The sequence below is a fragment of the Oncorhynchus mykiss genome, chromosome 8, assembly GCF_013265735.2.
Source record: "Oncorhynchus mykiss isolate Arlee chromosome 8, USDA_OmykA_1.1, whole genome shotgun sequence".
Taxonomy (NCBI): Eukaryota; Metazoa; Chordata; class Actinopteri; order Salmoniformes; family Salmonidae; genus Oncorhynchus; species Oncorhynchus mykiss.
In genome coordinates, this window is record NC_048572.1 from 87,270,915 (window position 1) to 87,293,414 (window position 22,500).

General features: G+C 40.9%; 1 protein-coding gene across 1 annotated transcript in view; it reads left to right on the top strand.

Annotated features, from left to right (window-relative positions):
• LOC110530822 (receptor-type tyrosine-protein phosphatase mu-like) overlaps positions 1–22,500 on the top strand; it is a 403,267-nt gene that overhangs the window by 267,736 nt on the left and 113,031 nt on the right. The window contains exons 9-10 of the mRNA XM_036986895.1: positions 849–1,157; positions 5,272–5,381. Of these exons, the coding sequence (XP_036842790.1) occupies positions 849–1,157; positions 5,272–5,381 (419 nt within the window). The remainder of the gene's footprint in view (positions 1–848; positions 1,158–5,271; positions 5,382–22,500) is intronic.

A 22,500-nucleotide genomic window follows, 5' to 3' on the forward strand; every position in this document is an offset into this window, starting at 1 on the left:
CAGTGGGGGTTGTGGTCTGTATATAAGAGGGGAGATAAAGACTGTGATTACAGGTGATCGGATGGCAGTGGGGGTTGTGGTCTGGATATAAGAGGGGAGGTAAAGACTATGTGATTACAGGTGATCGGATGGCAGTGGGGGTTGTGGTCTGGATATAAGAGGGGAGATAAACACTATGTGATTACAGGTGATCGGATGGCAGTGGGGGTTGTGGTCTGGACTAAAAGACGGACAACGACAGATTAAGTCTGGATAGTTTACTCCGTATCCATGTTGAGCTGATAGCTGGCCTGGACAGGTTCGGGAGGAAGGAGAGGGGGAAGGAGGGACAAGGAATGACATGGTCTGGAGGGATGATATGTCCTATACAGAGATACTATCACTAGTAGGTCTAGAGGGATGATATGTCCTATACAGAGGTACTTTCACCAGTAGGTCTAGAGGGATGATATGTCCTATACAGAGATACTATCACTAGTAGGTCTGGAGGGATGATATGTCCTATACAGAGGTACTTTCACCAGTAGGTCTAGAGGGATGATATGTCCTATACAGAGATACTATCACTAGTAGGTCTGGAGGGATGATATGTCCTATACAGAGATACTATCACTAGTAGGTCTAGAGGGATGATATGTCCTATACAGAGATACTATCACTAGTAGGTCTGGAGGGATGATATGTCCTATACAGAGATACTATAACTAGTAGGTCTAGAGGGATGATATGTCCTATACAGAGATACTATCACTAGTATCACACACGCGCACACACACACACACACACACACACCCACTCCTTATTCATCCATCCTGTATCCTCTAAATACCTTTCCTCTCCCCCTACAGAGCCAATCCACGGTCCCAGACGTCTGGAGGTAGTTGACGTCCAATCTAAACAAGTCACCATTCGCTGGGAGCCGTTTGGCTACAACGTGACACGTTGTCATAGCTACAACCTCACGGTGCAGTACCGCTCCCGCGTGGCGGGGAAGGACGAGACCCGGGAGGAGGTGTGTTACGACACCCTGGGTCGCGACCCCCAGCACACCATCCACAACCTGACCCCCTACACCAACCTGTCAGTCAAACTGGTCCTCAAGAACCCAGAGGGGGTCAAAGAGAGCCGAGAGATGGCGCTGCAGACGGATGAAGATGGTGAGTGTTATAACACCTTAGAATGGTTATAACATGGTTATGACAGGGTTATGAAGGTGTATAAAATGTGTTAAACAACCCTGAGGAAGTCAAAGAGAGCACAGAGGTACAGACTGACAATGACAATAAGGATTTATAACAGCATTATAACAGTGTAATGGTAGTTTAGTTATGACCTGTTTGTAACAGTATTATAACAGTGTAATGAAGTGTTAAGAACTCAGAGGGTGTGAAAGAGAGCCCAGAGATGCAAGGGACAGACATATGACAACAGCAAGTGTTATAAAGCATCTTAGAATGCCGATAACATGGTTACGACAGTTATGACATGGTTACGACATGGTTACGACAGGGTTATGACAGAGTTATGACAGGGTTATGACATGGTTATAACAGGGTTACGACATGGTTATGACAGGGTTACGACATGGTTATGACAGGGTTATGACAGGGTTACGACATGGTTATGACAGGGTTATGACAGGGTTATGACAGGGTTATGACAGGGTTACGACAGGGTTATGACAGGGTTACGACATGGTTATGACAGGGTTATGACAGGGTTACGACATGGTTACGACAGGGTTACGACAGGGTTACGACAGGGTTATGACATGGTTACGACAGGGTTATGACAGGGTTACGACAGGGTTATGACAGGGTTACGACAGGGTTATGACAGGGTTATGACGGTTACGACAGGGTTACGACAGGGTTATGACAGGGTTATGACAGGGTTACGACATGGTTACGACAAGGGTTATGACATGGTTACGACAAGGGTTATGACAGGGTTACGACAGGGTTATGACAGGGTTACGACAGAGTTATGACAGAGTTATGACAGGGTTATGACATGGTTATAACAGGGTTACGACATGGTAACGACAGGGTTATGAACAGGGCCATGAAGGTTAATAAAACATGTATAACTAATCAAATGTTATAGATGGAGCTACGTACAGATTACACAGCAATGTATACATTTATTATCACGTAATAAAGGTGGGGTGGTTAAAGGTGGGGTGGTTCAGCGTTGCCAGGTTACATGGGTGGCCCTCTGTAGCTCAGTTGGTAGAGCATGGCTCTTGCAACACCACTATAGTGGGTTCGATTCCCGGGACCCCCCCCCCCCTCCTCCAAAAGAAAATAAAAAATAAATAAATTTAAAAAAAAGATAAAAGCATCTGCCATATGGCATATGAGGAAGCAATTATCTTGAAAATATAACTGTTCGTTTCTCTAGCTTGATGTTAACATCAGTAGTTTAGTTGAGTAGAGAGGTTACAGGAACTAATGAACGGCTCAGGGATCGACAGTAGAGAGGTTACAGGAACTAATGAACGGCTCGGGGATCGACAGTAATACTCTGAGGCGTTATAACAGGAACTAATGAACGGCTCAGGTATCGACAGTAGAGAGGTTACAGGAACTAATGAACGGCTCAGGTATCGACAGTAGAGAGGTAACAGGAACTAATGAACGGCTCAGGTATCGACAGTAGAGAGGTTACAGGAACTAATGAACGGCTCAGGTATCGACAGTAGAGAGGTAACAGGAACTAATGAACGGCTCAGGTATCGACAGTAGAGAGGTTACAGGAACTAATGAACGGCTCAGGTATCGACAGTAGAGAGGTTACAGGAACTAATGAACGGCTCAGGGATCGACAGTAGAGAGGTTACAGGAACTAATGAACGGCTCAGGAATCGACAGTAGAGAGGTTACAGGAACTAATGAACGGCTCAGGAATCGACAGTAGAGAGGTTACAGGAACTAATGAACGGCTCGGGGATCGACAGTAGAGAGGTTACAGGAACTAATGAACGGCTCAGGTATCGACAGTAGAGAGGTTACAGGAACTAATGAACGGCTCAGGGATCGACAGTAGAGAGGTTACAGGAACTAATGAACGGCTCAGGAATCGACAGTAGAGAGGTTACAGGAACTAATGAACGGCTCAGGAATCGACAGTAGAGAGGTTACAGGAACTAATGAACGGCTCGGGGATCGACAGTAGAGAGGTTACAGGAACTAATGAACGGCTCAGGGATCGACAGTAGAGAGGTTACAGGAACTAATGAACGGCTCAGGAATCGACAGTAGAGAGGTTACAGGAACTAATGAACGGCTCGGGGATCGACAGTAGAGAGGTTACAGGAACTAATGAACGGCTCAGGAATCGACAGTAGAGAGGTTACAGGAACTAATGAACGGCTCAGGGATCGACAGTAGAGAGGTTACAGGAACTAATGAACGGCTCAGGGATCGACAGTAGAGAGGTTACAGGAACTAATGAACGGCTCAGGGATCGACAGTAGAGAGGTTACAGGAACTAATGAACGGCTCAGGGATCGACAGTAGAGAGGTTACAGGAACTAATGAACGGCTCAGGGATCGACAGTAGAGAGGTTACAGGAACTAATGAACGGCTCAGGAATCGACAGTAGAGAGGTTACAGGAACTAATGAACGGCTCAGGAATCGACAGTAGAGAGGTTACAGGAACTAATGAACGGCTCAGGGATCGACAGTAGAGAGGTTACAGGAACTAATGAACGGCTCAGGAATCGACAGTAGAGAGGTTACAGGAACTAATGAACGGCTCAGGTATCGACAGTAGAGAGGTTACAGGAACTAATGAACGGCTCAGGAATCGACAGTAGAGAGGTTACAGGAACTAATGAACGGCTCAGGGATCGACAGTAGAGAGGTTACAGGAACTAATGAACGGCTCAGGGATCGACAGTAGAGAGGTTACAGGAACTAATGAACGGCTCAGGGATCGACAGTAGAGAGGTTACAGGAACTAATGAACGGCTCAGGAATCGACAGTAGAGAGGTTACAGGAACTAATGAACGGCTCAGGAATCGACAGTAGAGAGGTTACAGGAACTAATGAACGGCTCAGGGATCGACAGTAGAGAGGTTACAGGAACTAATGAACGGCTCAGGGATCGACAGTAGAGAGGTTACAGGAACTAATGAACGGCTCGGGGATCGACAGTAGAGAGATACTGACAGGATGAGAAAGTCTTGTCAGGTCTGTCTCATATATTTTTAGAGGGAATCTTAAAAGGGAGACAACTGTTTCACAGTATCTGACTGTGTGTGTGTGTGTGTGTGTGTGTGTGTGTGTGTGTGTGTGTGTGTGTGTGTGTGTGTGTGTATGTGTGTGTGTGTGTGTGTGTGTGTGTGTCTGTGTCTGTGTGTGTGTCTGTGTGTCTGTGTCTGTGTGTGTGCGCGTTGGTGAGTGTGTGCATGCTCGTGCGTATATGTGTGTGCGAGCTTGTGTGTGTGTTTACAGTCCCACTGGGAGAAGGAAACAGACATAGATGGGGTGTATCTATCTAGAGCTGTTCTTTCAGAGACTCCCTTTTGACAGAAGAAACCCTCTGTCATTTCATTTCATTTGAAGAAGTAAAATGATCCCTGTCAGTTTGAGAGGACCATGTCTCTCTCTCTCTCTCTCTCAGGCACACAGGCAGACAGACAGACAGATAGATAGACCGACGGACAGGCAGATAGACAGACGGACAGGCAGAGAGACAGACAGACGTACAGGCAGAGAGACAGACAGGCAGAGAGACAGATGGACAGGCAGATAGACAGAGAGACAGGCAGACAGACAGACAGACAGACAGACAGACAGACAGACAGACAGACAGATTCTAAGAACATATGAAGGCAGAAGATGATTGGAGAGATTGAATTGGTGGAGATTTCCCTCGGGGAGATCGGTTCAGTGCTCGACCAGTTTGTTTGTATATTTGGATGGATGTGAGAAGGGAAAGTGTTCTTCATTTTTCCCACTCAGTCTCTTCTCATCAAAATACATTCATGGGTATCTGAGTATAATTTTTTGGTTGTGTGGCACATTGTGAAGGTTTCAGACCTACATCTCTTGTTGCTGCTTTTCCACAGGCAGCCCAATTCTTCTATTCTGTCATGTTGTTTGGCCATAATCCGACAAAATATCAGAATTGGGGTGGTGCCTGTGTAAACGCAGCATTAGTGTCTGTGATGTTAGTTCTAGTCGTATCCTCTCAGAGAACTAGTATCTGTAACGAAGCTTTGTGTCTCTCTTATGCATTGTATGTTCCTGCCCCCCTCAGTACCGGGAGCTATCCCTCTGGACTCCATCCAGGGCAGTGCTTATGAAGAGAAGATGATCCTGAAATGGAGAGAACCAGCCCAGACCTACGGAATCATCACTCAGTACGAGGTAATTCTTGAATTTATTGATTGATTGAATGAATGATCGATTGATTGAATTTAGTCAATTATCAAACAGTCTTTTTTTTTCTCTCTTCTGAGATTCTCTTAGAGAACCACTGGAGCAATACACCTCCTTATTCCTGTTGAACAACCTCAAATGGGCAAAACAAATCTGAAAATTTCACACATCCCAGACCATGTACTTTTCCAGGCTACTAAAACTACAGGCTATGTGCCCATTTAATGGTTGTTTATACCCATGCCGGCTAAACTATATTTAATGCTGAATATTAAGTAGGTTTTCTACCTTACCCCCCCCCCCCCCCCCCCAAGAAAAAAAAAATTGAGGAGAATTAGGCATTGGTCTGAAGCCGAAAAAGAACGGAAATTCACATGAGCACCACAATGCCTACTCCACCCATGCTCTACCAAGGTTTTCCAGCACACAGCTTTGACCTACAACAGAAGCTACTGCATGTTGGTCTATTGCATTTCAAGCAATGTGTGTGCAGGTTACTTAGGATTCAAACCTCCCAAAACTACCTTTTCAAGCTTTTCTTAAAAATTATATTAAAGCAAGCTTTTAGCTAAAAAGGCCTATCTCCTGTGTACCACCACTACCATGTCACAACACAACTGATTGGCTCAAGCACAGTACATTCCACAAATTAACTTTTGACAAGGCACACCTGTTAATTGAAACGCATTCCAGGTGACTACCTCATGAAGCTGGTTGAGAGAATACCAAGAGTGTGCAAAGCTGTCATCAAGGCAGAGGGTAAATGGTCCTCTTGATAAATGTAAAATATAAAATATATTTGGATTTTGTTTAACACTTTTATGGTTACTACATGACTCCATATTATATTGTTATTTCATAGTTTTGATGTCTTCACTATTATTCTATAATGTAGACAATAGTTAAAAATAAAGAAAAATACCTTGAATGATTAGGTGTATCCAAACTTTTGATTGGTACTGTCTATATATACAGTGTATATATTATAACACCTATTCAGCATCGTTCAAACCCTCCTAAGCCTTTAGCCCCACCCATCTCTTTAAGGATTCACATGTGAGGCCATGTGCTAAAAAGAGTGAGTACGGTAGTGTAGTAAACAACCAAAGATTTCAAGACTAAAAGTGGTGAAAGTAGAAGCCTAGAATAAGGAAAAACTCTGTGTAAAAATACACTTTAATACACTTTACTCTAGTCCTTGGCCTATATTCTCATCTGACTTTGAAAGTGTCCAGATACAAATACAGTTTTTTAATTATTAGATCATTCTTACCCAGACACACTTGTCTAAATTTATGGGTCATGTGAAAGAAATGCTATAACCCCCCCCCAGCCACATCTAGCTAAGTGGATGGGTCACTACTGTCTAGACATGTTCATGAAATGCAATAGATGACCCTAGTCAACCCCAGACACATCTAGCTAAGTGGATGGGTCACTACTGTCTAGACATGTTCATGAAATGCAATAGATGACCCTAGTCAACCCCAGACACATCTAGCTAACTTGATGGGTCACTACTGTCTAGACATGTTCACCTAGCTAACTTGATGGGTCACTACTGTCTAGACATGTTCACCTAGCTAACTTGATGGGTCACTACTGTCTAGACATGTTCATGAAATACAATAGATGACCCTAGTCAACCCCAGACACATCTAGCTAAGTGGATGGGTCACTACTGTCTAGACATGTTCACCTAGCTAACTTGATGGGTCACTACTGTCTAGACATGTTCATGAAATACAATAGATGACCCTAGTCAACCCCAGACACATCTAGCTAAGTGGATGGGTCACTACTGTATAGACATGTTCATGAAATGCAATAGATGACCCTAGTCAACCCCAGACACATCTAGCTAAGTGGATGGGTCACTACTGTCTAGACATGTTCATGAAATGCAATAGATGACCCTAGTCAACCCCAGACACATCTAGCTAAGTGGATGGGTCACTACTGTCTAGACATGTTCATGAAATGCAATAGATGACCCTAGTCAACCCCAGACACATCTAGCTAAGTGGATGGGTCACTACTGTCTAGACATGTTCACCTAGCTAACTTGATGGGTCACTACTGTCTAGACATGTTCACCTAGCTAACTTGATGGGTCACTACTGTCTAGACATGTTCATGAAATGCAATAGATGACCCTAGTCAACCCCAGACACATCTAGCTAAGTGGATGGGTCACTACTGTCTAGACATGTTCATGAAATGCAATAGATGACCCTAGTCAACCCCAGACACATCTAGCTAAGTGGATGGGTCACTACTGTCTAGACATGTTCACCTAGCTAACTTGATGGGTCACTACTGTCTAGACATGTTCACCCAGCTAACTTGATGGGTCACTACTGTCTAGACATGTTCACCTAGCTAACTTGATGGGTCACTACTGTCTAGACATGTTCACCTAGCTAACTTGATGGGTCACTACTGTCTAGACATGTTCACCTAGCTAACTTGATGGGTCACTACTGTCTAGACATGTTCACCTAGCTAACTTGATGGGTCACTACTGTCTAGACATGTTCACCTAGCTAACTTGATGGGTCACTACTGTCTAGACATGTTCACCTAGCTAACTTGATGGGTCACTACTGTCTAGACATGTTCACCTAGCTAACTTGATGGGTCACTACTGTCTAGACATGTTCACCTAGCTAACTTGATGGGTCACTACTGTCTAGACATGTTCACCTAGCTAACTTGATGGGTCACTACTGTCTAGACATGTTCACCTAGCTAACTTGATGGGTCACTACTGTCTAGACATGTTCACCTAGCTAACTTGATGGGTCACTACTGTCTAGACATGTTCACCTAGCTAACTTGATGGGTCACTACTGTCTAGACATGTTCACCTAGCTAACTTGATGGGTCACTACTGTCTAGACATGTTCATCTAGCTAACTTGATGGGTCACTACTGTCTAGACATGTTCACCTAGCTAACTTGATGGGTCACTACTGTCTAGACATGTTCATCTAGCTAACTTGATGGGTCACTACTGTCTAGACATGTTCACCTAGCTAACTTGATGGGTCACTACTGTCTAGACATGTTCACCTAGCTAACTTGATGGGTCACTACTGTCTAGACATGGTCACCTAGCTAACTTGATGGGTCACTACTGTCTAGACATGTTCACCTAGCTAACTTGATGGGTCACTACTGTCTAGACATGTTCACCTAGCTAACTTGATGGGTCACTACTGTCTAGACATGTTCACCTAGCTAACTTGATGGGTCACTACTGTCTAGACATGTTCACCTAGCTAACTTGATGGGTCACTACTGTCTAGACATGTTCACCTAGCTAACTTGATGGGTCACTACTGTCTAGACATGTTCACCTAGCTAACTTGATGGGTCACTACTGTCTAGACATGTTCACCTAGCTAACTTGATGGGTCACTACTGTCTAGACATGTTCACCTAGCTAACTTGATGGGTCACTACTGTCTAGACATGTTCACCTAGCTAACTTGATGGGTCACTACTGTCTAGACATGTTCACCTAGCTAACTTGATGGGTCACTACTGTCTAGACATGTTCACCTAGCTAACTTGATGGGTCACTACTGTCTAGACATGTTCACCTAGCTAACTTGATGGGTCATGTGATCATCTGGCGAAGTCTTTCGTTTAGACATGCTTTTTTTTATTGTAATTTGTTTATTTACCTGTATTCAACTGTTTTTTATTTTATTTTTTTATTTAACCAGGCAAGCCAGTTAAGAACAACTTCTTATTTACAATGACGGCCTACCAAAAGGCAAAATACCTCCTGCTGGGAGTGGGGTTGGTTTTGAAAAAAAAATAAATTTGAAAAGTGAATGACTAAAGTTATATACATGGGATGCTTTAGTGAATTTCAGAATGTCTGGAATAGAAAAGGCAGAAATAAAACAATTCAATAAAAAGTAAATATAGGACAACAGAGAGAGACAACACTACATAAATATAGGACATAACACACATCATGATAAGAGAGACAACACAACACTACATAAATATAGGACAACACATCACGATAAGAGAGACAACACAACACTACATAAATATAGGACAACACACACATCACGATAAGAGAGACAACACAACACTACATAAATATAGGACATAACACACATCACGATCAGAGAGACAACACAACACTACATAAATATAGGACATAACACACATCACGATAAGAGAGACAACACAACACTACATAAATATAGGACATAACACACATCACGATAAGAGAGACAACACAACACTACATAAATATAGGACAACACATCACGATAAGAGAGACAACACAACACTACATAAATATAGGACAAAACACACATCACGACAAGAGAGACAACACAACACTACATAAATATAGGACAACACATCACGATCAGAGAGACAACACAACACTACATAAATATAGGACAACACATCACGATAAGAGAGACAACACAACACTACATAAATATAGGACAAAACACACATCACGATAAGAGAGACAACACAACACTACATAAATATAGGACAAAACACACATCACGATAAGAGAGACAACACAACACTACATAAATATAGGACAACACACACATCACGATAAGAGAGACAACACAACACTACATAAATATAGGACAACACATCACGACAAGAGAGACAACACAACACTACATAAATATAGGACAACACATCACGATAAGAGAGACAACACAACACTACATAAATATAGGACAACACATCACGATAAGAGAGACAACACAACACTACATAAATATAGGACAAAACACACATCACGATAAGAGAGACAACACAACACTACATAAATATAGGACAAAACACACATCACGATAAGAGAGACAACACAACACTACATAAATATAGGACAATACACACATCACGATCAGAGAGACAACACAACACTACATAAATATAGGACATAACACACATCACGATAAGAGAGACAACACAACACTACATAAATATAGGACAACACATCACGATAAGAGAGACAACACAACACTACATAAATATAGGACAAAACACACATCACGACAAGAGAGACAACACAACACTACATAAATATAGGACAACACGTCACGATCAGAGAGACAACACTACATAAATATAGGACAACACATCACGATAAGAGAGACAACACAACACTACATAAATATAGGACAACACACACATCACGATAAGAGAGACAACACAACACTACATAAATATAGGACAACACATCACGATAAGAGAGACAACACAACACTACATAAATATAGGACAACACATCACGATAAGAGAGACAACACAACACTACATAAATATAGGACAACACATCACGATAAGAGAGACAACACTACATAAATATAGGACAACACATCACGATAAGAGAGACAACACTACATAAATATAGGACAACACATCACGATAAGAGAGACAACACAACACTACATAAATATAGGACAATACATCACGATAAGAGAGACAACACAACACTACATAAATATAGGACAATACATCACGATAAGAGAGACAACACAACACTACATAAATATAGGACAATACATCACGATAAGAGAGACAACACAACACTACATAAATATAGGACAACACATCACGATAAGAGAGACAACACAACACTACATAAATATAGGACAATACATCACGATAAGAGAGACAACACAACACTACATAAATATAGGACAACACATCACGATAAGAGAGACAACACAACACTACATAAATATAGGACAACACATCACGATAAGAGAGACAACACAACACTACATAAATATAGGACAACACATCACGATAAGAGAGACAACACTACATAAATATAGGACAACACATCACGATAAGAGAGACAACACAACACTACATAAATATAGGACAACACATCACGATAAGAGAGACAACACAACACTACATAAATATAGGACAATACACACATCACGACAAGAGAGACAACACAACACTACATAAATATAGGACAAAACACACATCACGATAAGAGAGACAACACAACACTACATAAATATAGGACAATACACCACGATAAGAGAGACAACACAACACTACATAAATATAGGACAATACACCACGATCAGAGAGACAACACAACACTACATAAATATAGGACAATACACCACGATAAGAGAGACAACACAACACTACATAAATATAGGACATAACACACATCACGATCAGAGAGACAACACAACACTACATAAATATAGGACAACACATCACGATAAGAGAGACAACACAACACTACATAAATATAGGACAACACAACACTACATAAATATAGGACAACACAACACTACATAAATATAGGACAACACATCACGATCAGAGAGACAACACAACACTACATAAATATAGGACAACACAACACTACATAAATATAGGACAACACAACACTACATAAATATAGGACAACACATCACGATCAGAGAGACAACACAACACTACATAAATATAGGACAACACATCACGATCAGAGAGACAACACAACACTACATAAATATAGGACATAACACACATCACGATAAGAGAGACAACACAACACTACATAAATATAGGACAACACATCACGATCAGAGAGACAACACAACACTACATAAATATAGGACAACACATCACGATCAGAGAGACAACACAACACTACATAAATATAGGACATAACACACATCACGATAAGAGAGACAACACAACACTACATAAATATAGGACAACACATCACGATCAGAGAGACAACACAACACTACATAAATATAGGACATAACACACATCACGATAAGAGAGACAACACAACACTACATAAATATAGGACAACACATCACGATCAGAGAGACAACACAACACTACATAAATATAGGACAACACATCACGATCAGAGAGACAACACTACACTACATAAATATAGGACAACACATCATGATAAGAGAGACAACACAACACTACATAAATATAGGACAACACATCATGATAAGAGAGACAACACAACACTACATAAATATAGGACAACACATCATGATAAGAGAGACAACACAACACTACATAAATATAGGACATAACACACATCACGATAAGAGAGACAACACAACACTACATAAATATAGGACAACACATCACGATCAGAGAGACAACACAACACTACATAAATATAGGACAAAACACACATCACGATAAGAGAGACAACACAACACTACATAAATATAGGACAACACATCATGATAAGAGAGACAACACAACACTACATAAATATAGGACAATACACACATCATGATAAGAGAGACAACACAACACTACATAAATATAGGACAATACACACATCATGATAAGAGAGACAACACAACACTACATAAATATAGGACATAACACATCACGATCAGAGAGACAACACAACACTACATAAATATAGGACATAACACATCACGATCAGAGAGACAACACAACACTACATAAATATAGGACAATACACACATCATGATAAGAGAGACAACACAACACTACATAAATATAGGACAATACACACATCATGATAAGAGAGACAACACAACACTACATAAATATAGGACAATACACACATCACGATCAGAGAGACAACACAACACTACATAAATATAGGACAATACACACATCATGATAAGAGAGACAACACAACACTACATAAATATAGGACAATACACACATCACGACAAGAGAGACAACACAACACTACATAAATATAGGACAAAACACACATCACGATAAGAGAGACAACACAACACTACATAAATATAGGACAATACACACATCATGATCAGAGAGACAACACAACACTACATAAATATAGGACAACACATCACGATCAGAGAGACAACACAACACTACATAAATATAGGACAATACACACATCACGATCAGAGAGACAACACAACACTACATAAATATAGGACAAAACACACATCACGATCAGAGAGACAACACAACACTACATAAATATAGGACAACACATCACGATAAGAGAGACAACACAACACTACATAAATATAGGACAATACACACATTACGATCAGAGAGACAACACATCACTACATAAATATAGGACAACACATCACGATCAGAGAGACAACACAACACTACATAAATATAGGACAATACACACATCATGATCAGAGAGACAACACAACACTACATAAATATAGGACAACACATCACGATCAGAGAGACAACACAACACTACATAAATATAGGACAACACATCACGATAAGAGAGACAACACAACACTACATAAATATAGGACAACACATCACGATAAGAGAGACAACACAACACTACATAAATATAGGACAAAACACACATCACGATCAGAGAGACAACACAACACTACATAAATATAGGACAACACATCACGATCAGAGAGACAACACAACACTACATAAATATAGGACAATACACACATCACGATCAGAGAGACAACACAACACTACATAAATATAGGACAATACACACATCACGATCAGAGAGACAACACAACACTACATAAATATAGGACAACACATCACGATCAGAGAGACAACACAACACTACATAAATATAGGACAATACACACATCACGATAAGAGAGACAACACAACACTACATAAATATAGGACATAACACATCACGATCAGAGAGACAACACAACACTACATAAATATAGGACATAACACATCACGATCAGAGAGACAACACAACACTACATAAATATAGGACAACACATCACGATCAGAGAGACAACACAACACTACATAAATATAGGACAATACACACATCACGATAAGAGAGACAACACAACACTACATAAATATAGGACAAAACACACATCACGATAAGAGAGACAACACAACACTACATAAATATAGGACAAAACACACATCACGATAAGAGAGACAACACAACACTACATAAATATAGGACAAAACACACATCACGATAAGAGAGACAACACAACACTACATAAATATAGGACAAAACACACATCACGATAAGAGAGACAACACAACACTACATAAATATAGGACAAAACACACATCACGATAAGAGAGACAACACAACACTACATAAATATAGGACAATACACACATCACGATAAGAGAGACAACACAACACTACATAAATATAGGACAATACACACATCACGACAAGAGAGACAACACAACACTACATAAATATAGGACAAAACACACATCACGATAAGAGAGACAACACAACACTACATAAATATAGGACAAAACACACATCACGATAAGAGAGACAACACAACACTACATAAATATAGGACAAAACACACATCACGATAAGAGAGACAACACAACACTACATAAATATAGGACAAAACACACATCACGATAAGAGAGACAACACAACACTACATAAAGAGAGACCTAAGACAACAACATAGCATGGCAGCAACATATGCCAACACAGCATGGTAGCAGCACAACATGGTAGCAACACAATATGGCAGCAGCACAACATGGTAGCAGAACAAAACATGGTACAAACATAATTTGGCACAGACAACAGCACAAAGGGCAAGAAGGTAGAGACAACAATACATCACACAAAGCAGACACAACTGTCAGTAAGAGTGTCCATGATTGAGTCTTTGAATGAAGAGATGGAGATAAAACTGTCCAGTTTGAGTGTTTTGTTGCAGCTCGTTCCAGTCGCTAGCTGCAGCGAACTGAAAAGAGGAGCGACCCAGGGATGTGTGTGCTTTGGTTTGGGGACCTTGAACAGAATGTGACTGGCAGAACGGGTGTTGTATGTTTAGGATAAAGGCTGAAGCTGAAGTAAATATCTCAGATAGGGGAGAGTGAGGCCTAAAGAGGGTTTTATAAATAAGCATCAACCGGGTCTGTCTTGCGACGGGAATACAGAGATGATGTCACGAACGTCGTCAGGGAGATGGCAGCGTTGTGCAGCGTAGATTTTCCTTGAATGTCCCCAACAAAACAAGAAACAACAAAAACGAACTTGACGCTGACTAGGACTAAACAGGCCGCTAACACAGACAACTACCCACAACTCAGATGGCAAAACAGGCTGCCTAAGTATGATTCCCAATCAGAGACAACGATAGACAGCCCGTCCCTGATTGAGAACCATACCCAGCCAAAACATAGAAACAGGAAACATAGAAATAAAGAAACTAGAATGCCCACCCTAGTCACACCCTGGCCTAACCAAAATAGAGAATAAAGGCCTCTCTATGGCCAGGGCGTGACAAATTACCAGTTGACCAGTTGACCAGATGACAACATGACCCTTGTTTTTACAGAGAGTGCAGTGATGTGTCCTATAAGGAGCATTGGTGGCAAATCTGATGGCCGAATGGTAAAGAACATCTAACCCCTTGAGAGCACCCTTACGTGCCGATCTATAGATTACGTCTCCATAATCTAGCATGTCATCTGAATCAGGGTTATTTTGGCAGCTCGGGTGAAAGAGGAGTGATTACGAAAGAGGAAACCCAGCATATATTGAACTTTAACCTGCAGCTTTGATATGTGCTGAGAGAAGGACAGTGTACCGTCTAGCCATACTCCCAAGTACTTGATTGAGGTGACCACCTCAAGCTCTAAACCCTCAGAGGTAGTAATCACACCTGTGGGCAGAGGGGAATTCTTCTTACCAAACCACATGACCTTTGTTTTGGAGGTGCTCAGAACAAGGTTAAGGGTAGAGAAAGCTTGTTGGACACTAAGAAAGGTTTGTTTTGGAGGTGTTCAGAACAAGGTTAAGGGCAGAGAAAGCTTGTTGGACACTAAGAAAGGTTTGTTGTAGAGTGTTTAAAACCTCCTGCAGCTCCCCCCTACTTTGTGCAATTTCCTCCTGAAGACATACCCAAATCTAACAGCCTGTAGCTCAGGCACAGAACCAAGGATATGCATATTCTTGGTACAATTTGAAGGAAAACACTCTGAAGTTTGTGTAAATGTGAATTGAATGTAGGAGAATAACACACAATAGATCTGGTTTAGATAAAACAATGAAAAAAACATGTGTTTCTCTTTTTCTTTTTGTATCCTCATCTTTAAAATGAACAAATGATAAAACAAACATTCAGATAGGATGATGGGGACAATTTCAGTGAACAATATAAGAGGGCAACAGTACTTGTGCAAAGTTTCAGAATGATAACTTCCAAAATGAGTGTGCTACATGACATTTATCATGAAGTCACCCAGGTGTCCCACACAAGTAGTCCAAATGTACCCAAGTGGCCAAATTGGTGAAGGTATACATTTGGAAACAAATAACTATATACAAAATACCAAAATGGTATTCTAACACCCCCCCCCCCCAAAAAAAAAAAAATAGAAAAATAAATGAAAAAATAAAAAAATGAAAAAAATAATTATTATTGATAAAATATTGTTAAAAATATTAACAAAATATATATGTATACATTTACAAAATAACATGGGTAACTATTTACACACTTTCAATATTTGGAAGACACTTAGTCCTCTATCAAATCAAATCAATTTATATAGGCCCAGCCTAAAACCCCAAACAGCAAGCAATGCAGGTGTAGAAGCACGGTGGCTAGGAAACTCCCTAGAAAGGCAAAAACCTAGGAAGAAACCTAGAGAGGAACCAGGCTATGTGGGGTGGCCAGTCCTCTTCTGGCTGTGCCGGGTGGAGATCACAGTGGTTGTAGAGGGTGCAACAGGATAGCACCTCAAGAGTAAAAATGAACAGTTTAGGGTTCCATAGCCGCAGGCAGAACAGTTGAAACTGGAACAGCAGCACGGCCGGGTGGACTGGGGACAGCAAGGAGTCAGTCCTAAGGGCTCAGGTCCTCAGAGAGAGAGAGAAAGAGAGAGAGAGAGAATTAGAGAGTGCATACTTAAATTCACACCGGATACCGGATAAGACTCCCATTCGGAGTCAGTGTCACTGTGAAAGAAAATGTTCAGTTAGAATAGTTTCACATATGAGCCCTGTATCAACAGGTATAATAAACAGATATATAGAGAGAGTTGAAGGTTGAATATATTATTATATTATTATTACCTGCTAGATATACTGTCTCTTATATTATGACATTTCAGCTAGATCTACTGTCTCTTATATTATGACATTTCAGCTAGATCTACTGTCTCTTATATTATGACAGACCAGCTAGATCTACTGTCTCTTATATTATGACAGACCAGCTAGATCTACTGTCTCTTATATTATGACATTTCAGCTAGATCTACTGTCTCTTATATTATGACAGACCTGCTAGATATACTGTCTCTTATATTATGACAGACCAGCTAGATCTACTGTCTCTTATATTATGACAGACCAGCTAGATCTACTGTCTCTTATATTATGACAGACCAGCTAGATCTACTGTCTCTTATATTATGACAGACCAGCTAGATCTACTGTCTCTTATATTATGACAGACCAGCTAGATCTACTGTCTCTTATATTATGACAGACCAGCTAGATCTACTGTCTCTTATATTATGACATTTCAGCTAGATCTACTGTCTCTTATATTATGACAGACCAGCTAGATCTACTGTCTCTTATATTATGACAGACCAGCTAGATCTACTGTCTCTTATATTATGACAGACCAGCTAGATCTACTGTCTCTTATATTATGACAGACCAGCTAGATCTACTGTCTCTTATATTATGACAGACCAGCTAGATCTACTGTCTCTTATATTATGACAGACCAGCTAGATCTACTGTCTCTTATATTATGACAGACCAGCTAGATCTACTGTCTCTTATATTATGACAGACCAGCTAGATCTACTGTCTTTATTATATTACAACAGACCAGCTGTATCTACTGTCTCCATTTCACTTTGGTCATCGATGTGGTCCTGCCCTCTCCTCAACAGCCTCAAATAGGCTATTTCATGTGGGTTGGGGTGGGGCGGCAGACACACGCATCTCACATTTCATGACATTAAATGTTTATATATTGCTTCTAAAATAAAATAAAAATCACAAATAATATTTATATTATTAATTAATTTCAAACAAGGGCATTAGCATGATAAGAACTTACCAGTCCAAAACGATGTCCTCTCCCGTTCAAAGAATATTCCTCCACAATCGCTAAATGAAGCGTCCTACAACAATCTCTGTCTCACCTTCCCAATCAATTTATTCTAAAGTTGTGTGTACATCTGTATATCTAGACTTGACTTAGTCGCCATAATGATTGATATATAAACAGCTGAATCTGCGCGTTTACCAAACAATGCAATACGTAATGTGTGTTTCTCCTTCCGGTATGAAAATTCAATAGCGCATGACTCTCTTTACGCTGGAGCTTACTACATGGGTTGGTCTTGCAACACATAAACATGGCCTATTGCCGTTTACCTCAGCTCATTGGCTATCTACCCAGCTAGATTTCAAGACGATCAGTGGTCATTGGGTTAAAAGACAGTCAATAAACGAAACAGCGGGCAAATCATTGGTGCACAATGATGTCCTGACTTGTTGTCTTCAAATCGGTTTCTTTCAGTCAATACGTTCCGCGAAATGGCCCATCAGGTTTGATTGTGTTACAAACAAACCAGTTGATTGCAGTGAAACAAACATGACTGGAAAGGTCACGTTCTGTGTGGGTGATTTACCTGGAATGTGTCTTCGAAAATGGAATGAGACGGAATTCACTACACAAGCGATTCACAAAATGTTTCGTGTTAGGCTATAAAAACGGATTTTATCAAACAAAAGATCATTCATTGTGTAACAATGAGCATTGGAATTACAAACAGACGAAGATCGTCAAAGGTAAACAATTTATTTTAATGCAGTTTGTGATTATGTTACCCCTGTGCTGGTTAAAATAAAACAAATTATGGGGCTCTATGCTCAGATAATGGCATAGTATTATTTCGCAGTAAATCCTTTTTGAATCTGACAACGCAGTTGGATTAGCAAGATTCTAGGCTTTCGATACATGTGAGACACTTGTATTTTCATGAATGTTTAATATGACTATTTATGTAGCGATCACCTTATGTTGTGGAATTTCAGCCCGCTAGCTGGTTCCGTGTGCAGATGACAGAGCTTCCTACTGCCTGAGCTATGTTGTTGATGCAAATTGAGAAGTGCATGGGGCCTAGGATTGAGCCTTGGGGTACTCCCTTGGTGACAGGCAGTGGCTGAGACAGCAGATGTCCTGACTTAATACACTGCACTCTTTGAGAGAGGTAGTTAGCAAACCAGGCCAAAGACTCCTCAGAGACACCAATACTCCTTAGCCGGCCCACAAGAATGGAATGGTCTACTGTATCAAAATCTTTGGCCAAGTCAATAAAAATAGCAACACAACATTGCTTAGAATCAAGGGCAATAGTGAAATCACTGAGGACCTTTAAGGTTGCAGTGACACATCCATAACCTGAGCGGAAACCAGACTGCATACCAGAGAAAATACTATAGACATCAAGAAAGCCAGTCAGTTGATTATTGACACGTTTTTCCAACACGCTTGATAAACAGGGCAAAATAGAAATAGGCCTGTAACAGTTAGGATCAGCTTGATCTCCCCCTTTAAATAAAGGATGAAATGTGGCTGCCTTCCCAGAGAGGAGAGACAGGTTATTAAAGGTCACAGGCTTGGTGATGATAGGAGCAGCAACCTTAAAGAAGAAAGTGTCTAAACCCTCTGACCCAGATGTTTTTTTGGGGTCAAGTTTAAGGAGCTCCTTTAGCACCTTGGACTCAGTGACCGCCTGCAGGGAGAAACTTTGTAGCGGGGCAGGGGAAAAAGAGGGAGGAGCATCAGGACTAGTGGCGTTAGAAGGTGTGGGAGATGAGGAAATGTTGGACGGGCAAGGAGGCATGGTTGAGTTAAACATGAAACCTGACTTAATGAAGTGGTGATTAAAGAGCTCAGCCATGTGCTCCTTGTCAGTAACAACCACATCATCAACATTATGGGACATGTGCTCCTTGTAGGTAACAACCACATCATCTACATTTGTGAGGATAACATCGAGGAGAGTAGCCTTTTCTGGGTGTTTGGAGTCATACCTTGTGGGATTGGTAATAATCTGAGAAAGATTTAGGGAGTCTCATTGCTTTAGGACTTGGTCAGGTGGTTTAAGCATGTCCCAGTTTAGGTCACCTAGCAGGACAAATTCAGACTTCATGTAAGGGGCCAGGAGAGAGCTTAGGGCAGGTAGGATACAGGCCAGTGCTGATGGAGGACGATAGCACCCAGCAACAGTCAACGAAGAGATATTTGAAAGTGTAATGCTTAAAACCATGAAATCAAATTGTTTGTGGACCGACTTTGTGGAGACCACAGAGCACTGAAGGTGATCCTTGGTAAGGATTGCCACTCCACCACCTCTGGAAGATCTGTCATGCCAAAACAGTTTATAACCAGAAAGGTTAACATCAGCATTCAAAACACTCTTCCTTAACCACATCTCAGTAATGACCAACACATCTGGATTGGAGCTGTAAACCCACACTTTCAATTGATACATTTTAGCTAATAAGCTTCTAGTGTTATAACATGCAGAAAACCCAGGCTTTTACGAGAGCAGAAATCAGTGAAACAGATATCAGACCACAAGTGAGAATTGGGGATAGCAACAGGAGATGGGCCAGGGTGTACATACACATTTCCAGATATCATAAGCAGTAATACAAACAGGGCACGGCAGAGGACAGGGAGAGCTCTGCAGTGTTGATTTATGACATTTGAATGTGCATTAGATGGCAACAAGATCATATTGTACAGCAATTTCATCAGGTAACATGAATACAAAGCCGGCGAGAGGCCAAAATAGGATGGGAGGCCAAGAGTCTGTGTAACCAATAGAGAGTCAGAGTCCCTAGTGTGGGAACAAACAGTCTGTCCCACGATTGGGTAAACAAGAAAGTTCATAGTTAACAAAGCATGCAGGAGTCATGAGGCAAGTAGCAAAATAGTTAAAAATGCACAATAAAAAATATATATTGATTTGGGGCTAGCCATTGCAAGTTCATAGTTACTATCCCCAACAGTGTGTGTGTGCTGGAGGGGAGCGAAAGCTCGGGAGAGAGGGGGGAGTGTGGTGGGGGTACCTGTACTAGACAGGTGGAGACAGACCAGGGAGAGAGGGGGGAGTGTGGTGGGGGTCCCTATACTAGACAGGTGGAGACAGACTTGGACAGACGGTGAACAGATCTCCAGGTGGAATCCAAGCAGCATTGCAGCAGGTAACGGAAGTAGGGAGACTATTTCATGTAGCTAGCTAGCTAAACAATGAACCATAATCCTAACCCATAGCTACAGTACACTCCAATTGTTATAGCTAGAAACCATGTATGAAATGCTGAAGTAGCAATGTGCAGGTAGCTAAAGCTAACCAACTAAATGCAATGTTAGCTTGCTAGCTAACATTAGGCTATAACTAGCGATGCAGATGGCAGTGTGGAGATACAAATAATATACACTACACAGATCATACACGTAATGATAGCTAGCGAGCCAGCAAGCTAAGTTTGCGTTAACAATGAAAATTATTTTCTGACAAAATTAGAAACTAGATATTAGTGTAATATCTGACAATGTTGCAATGTTATATTTTCCGTTTGTAGCTAGCTGCAGCTTTTCTGTGGCTAAACCAAATTGGCTTGTAATTGAACAACTTTATTCGCATTTACAGATTACATGCAAGTTTGTTATTAAGGCACATGAAAGTTCACATGTTCCAGAAGGCATTTCTGCCAAAATGTTTTTTTTTGCTGTACTCTTCTCCCTATTTGATTGAGAAACTGGTAGTATTCACTGACAGACAGAACTGTTTCTGTAGCAGGTAGCAGGTAGTATGTAGCAGGTAGCATGTAGCTGGTAGCAGGTAGCAGGTAGTATGTAGCAGGTAGCATGTAGCTGGTAGTATGTAGCAGGTAGCATGTAGCTGGTAGCAGGTAGCAGGTAGCATGTAGCTGGTAGCAGGTAGCATGTAGCATGTAGCTGGTAGTATGTAGCTGGTAGCAGGTAGTATGTAGCAGGTAGCATGTAGCTGGTAGCAGGTAGCAGGTAGTATGTAGCAGGTAGCATGTAACTGGTAGTATGTAGCTGGTAGCAGGTAGCATGTA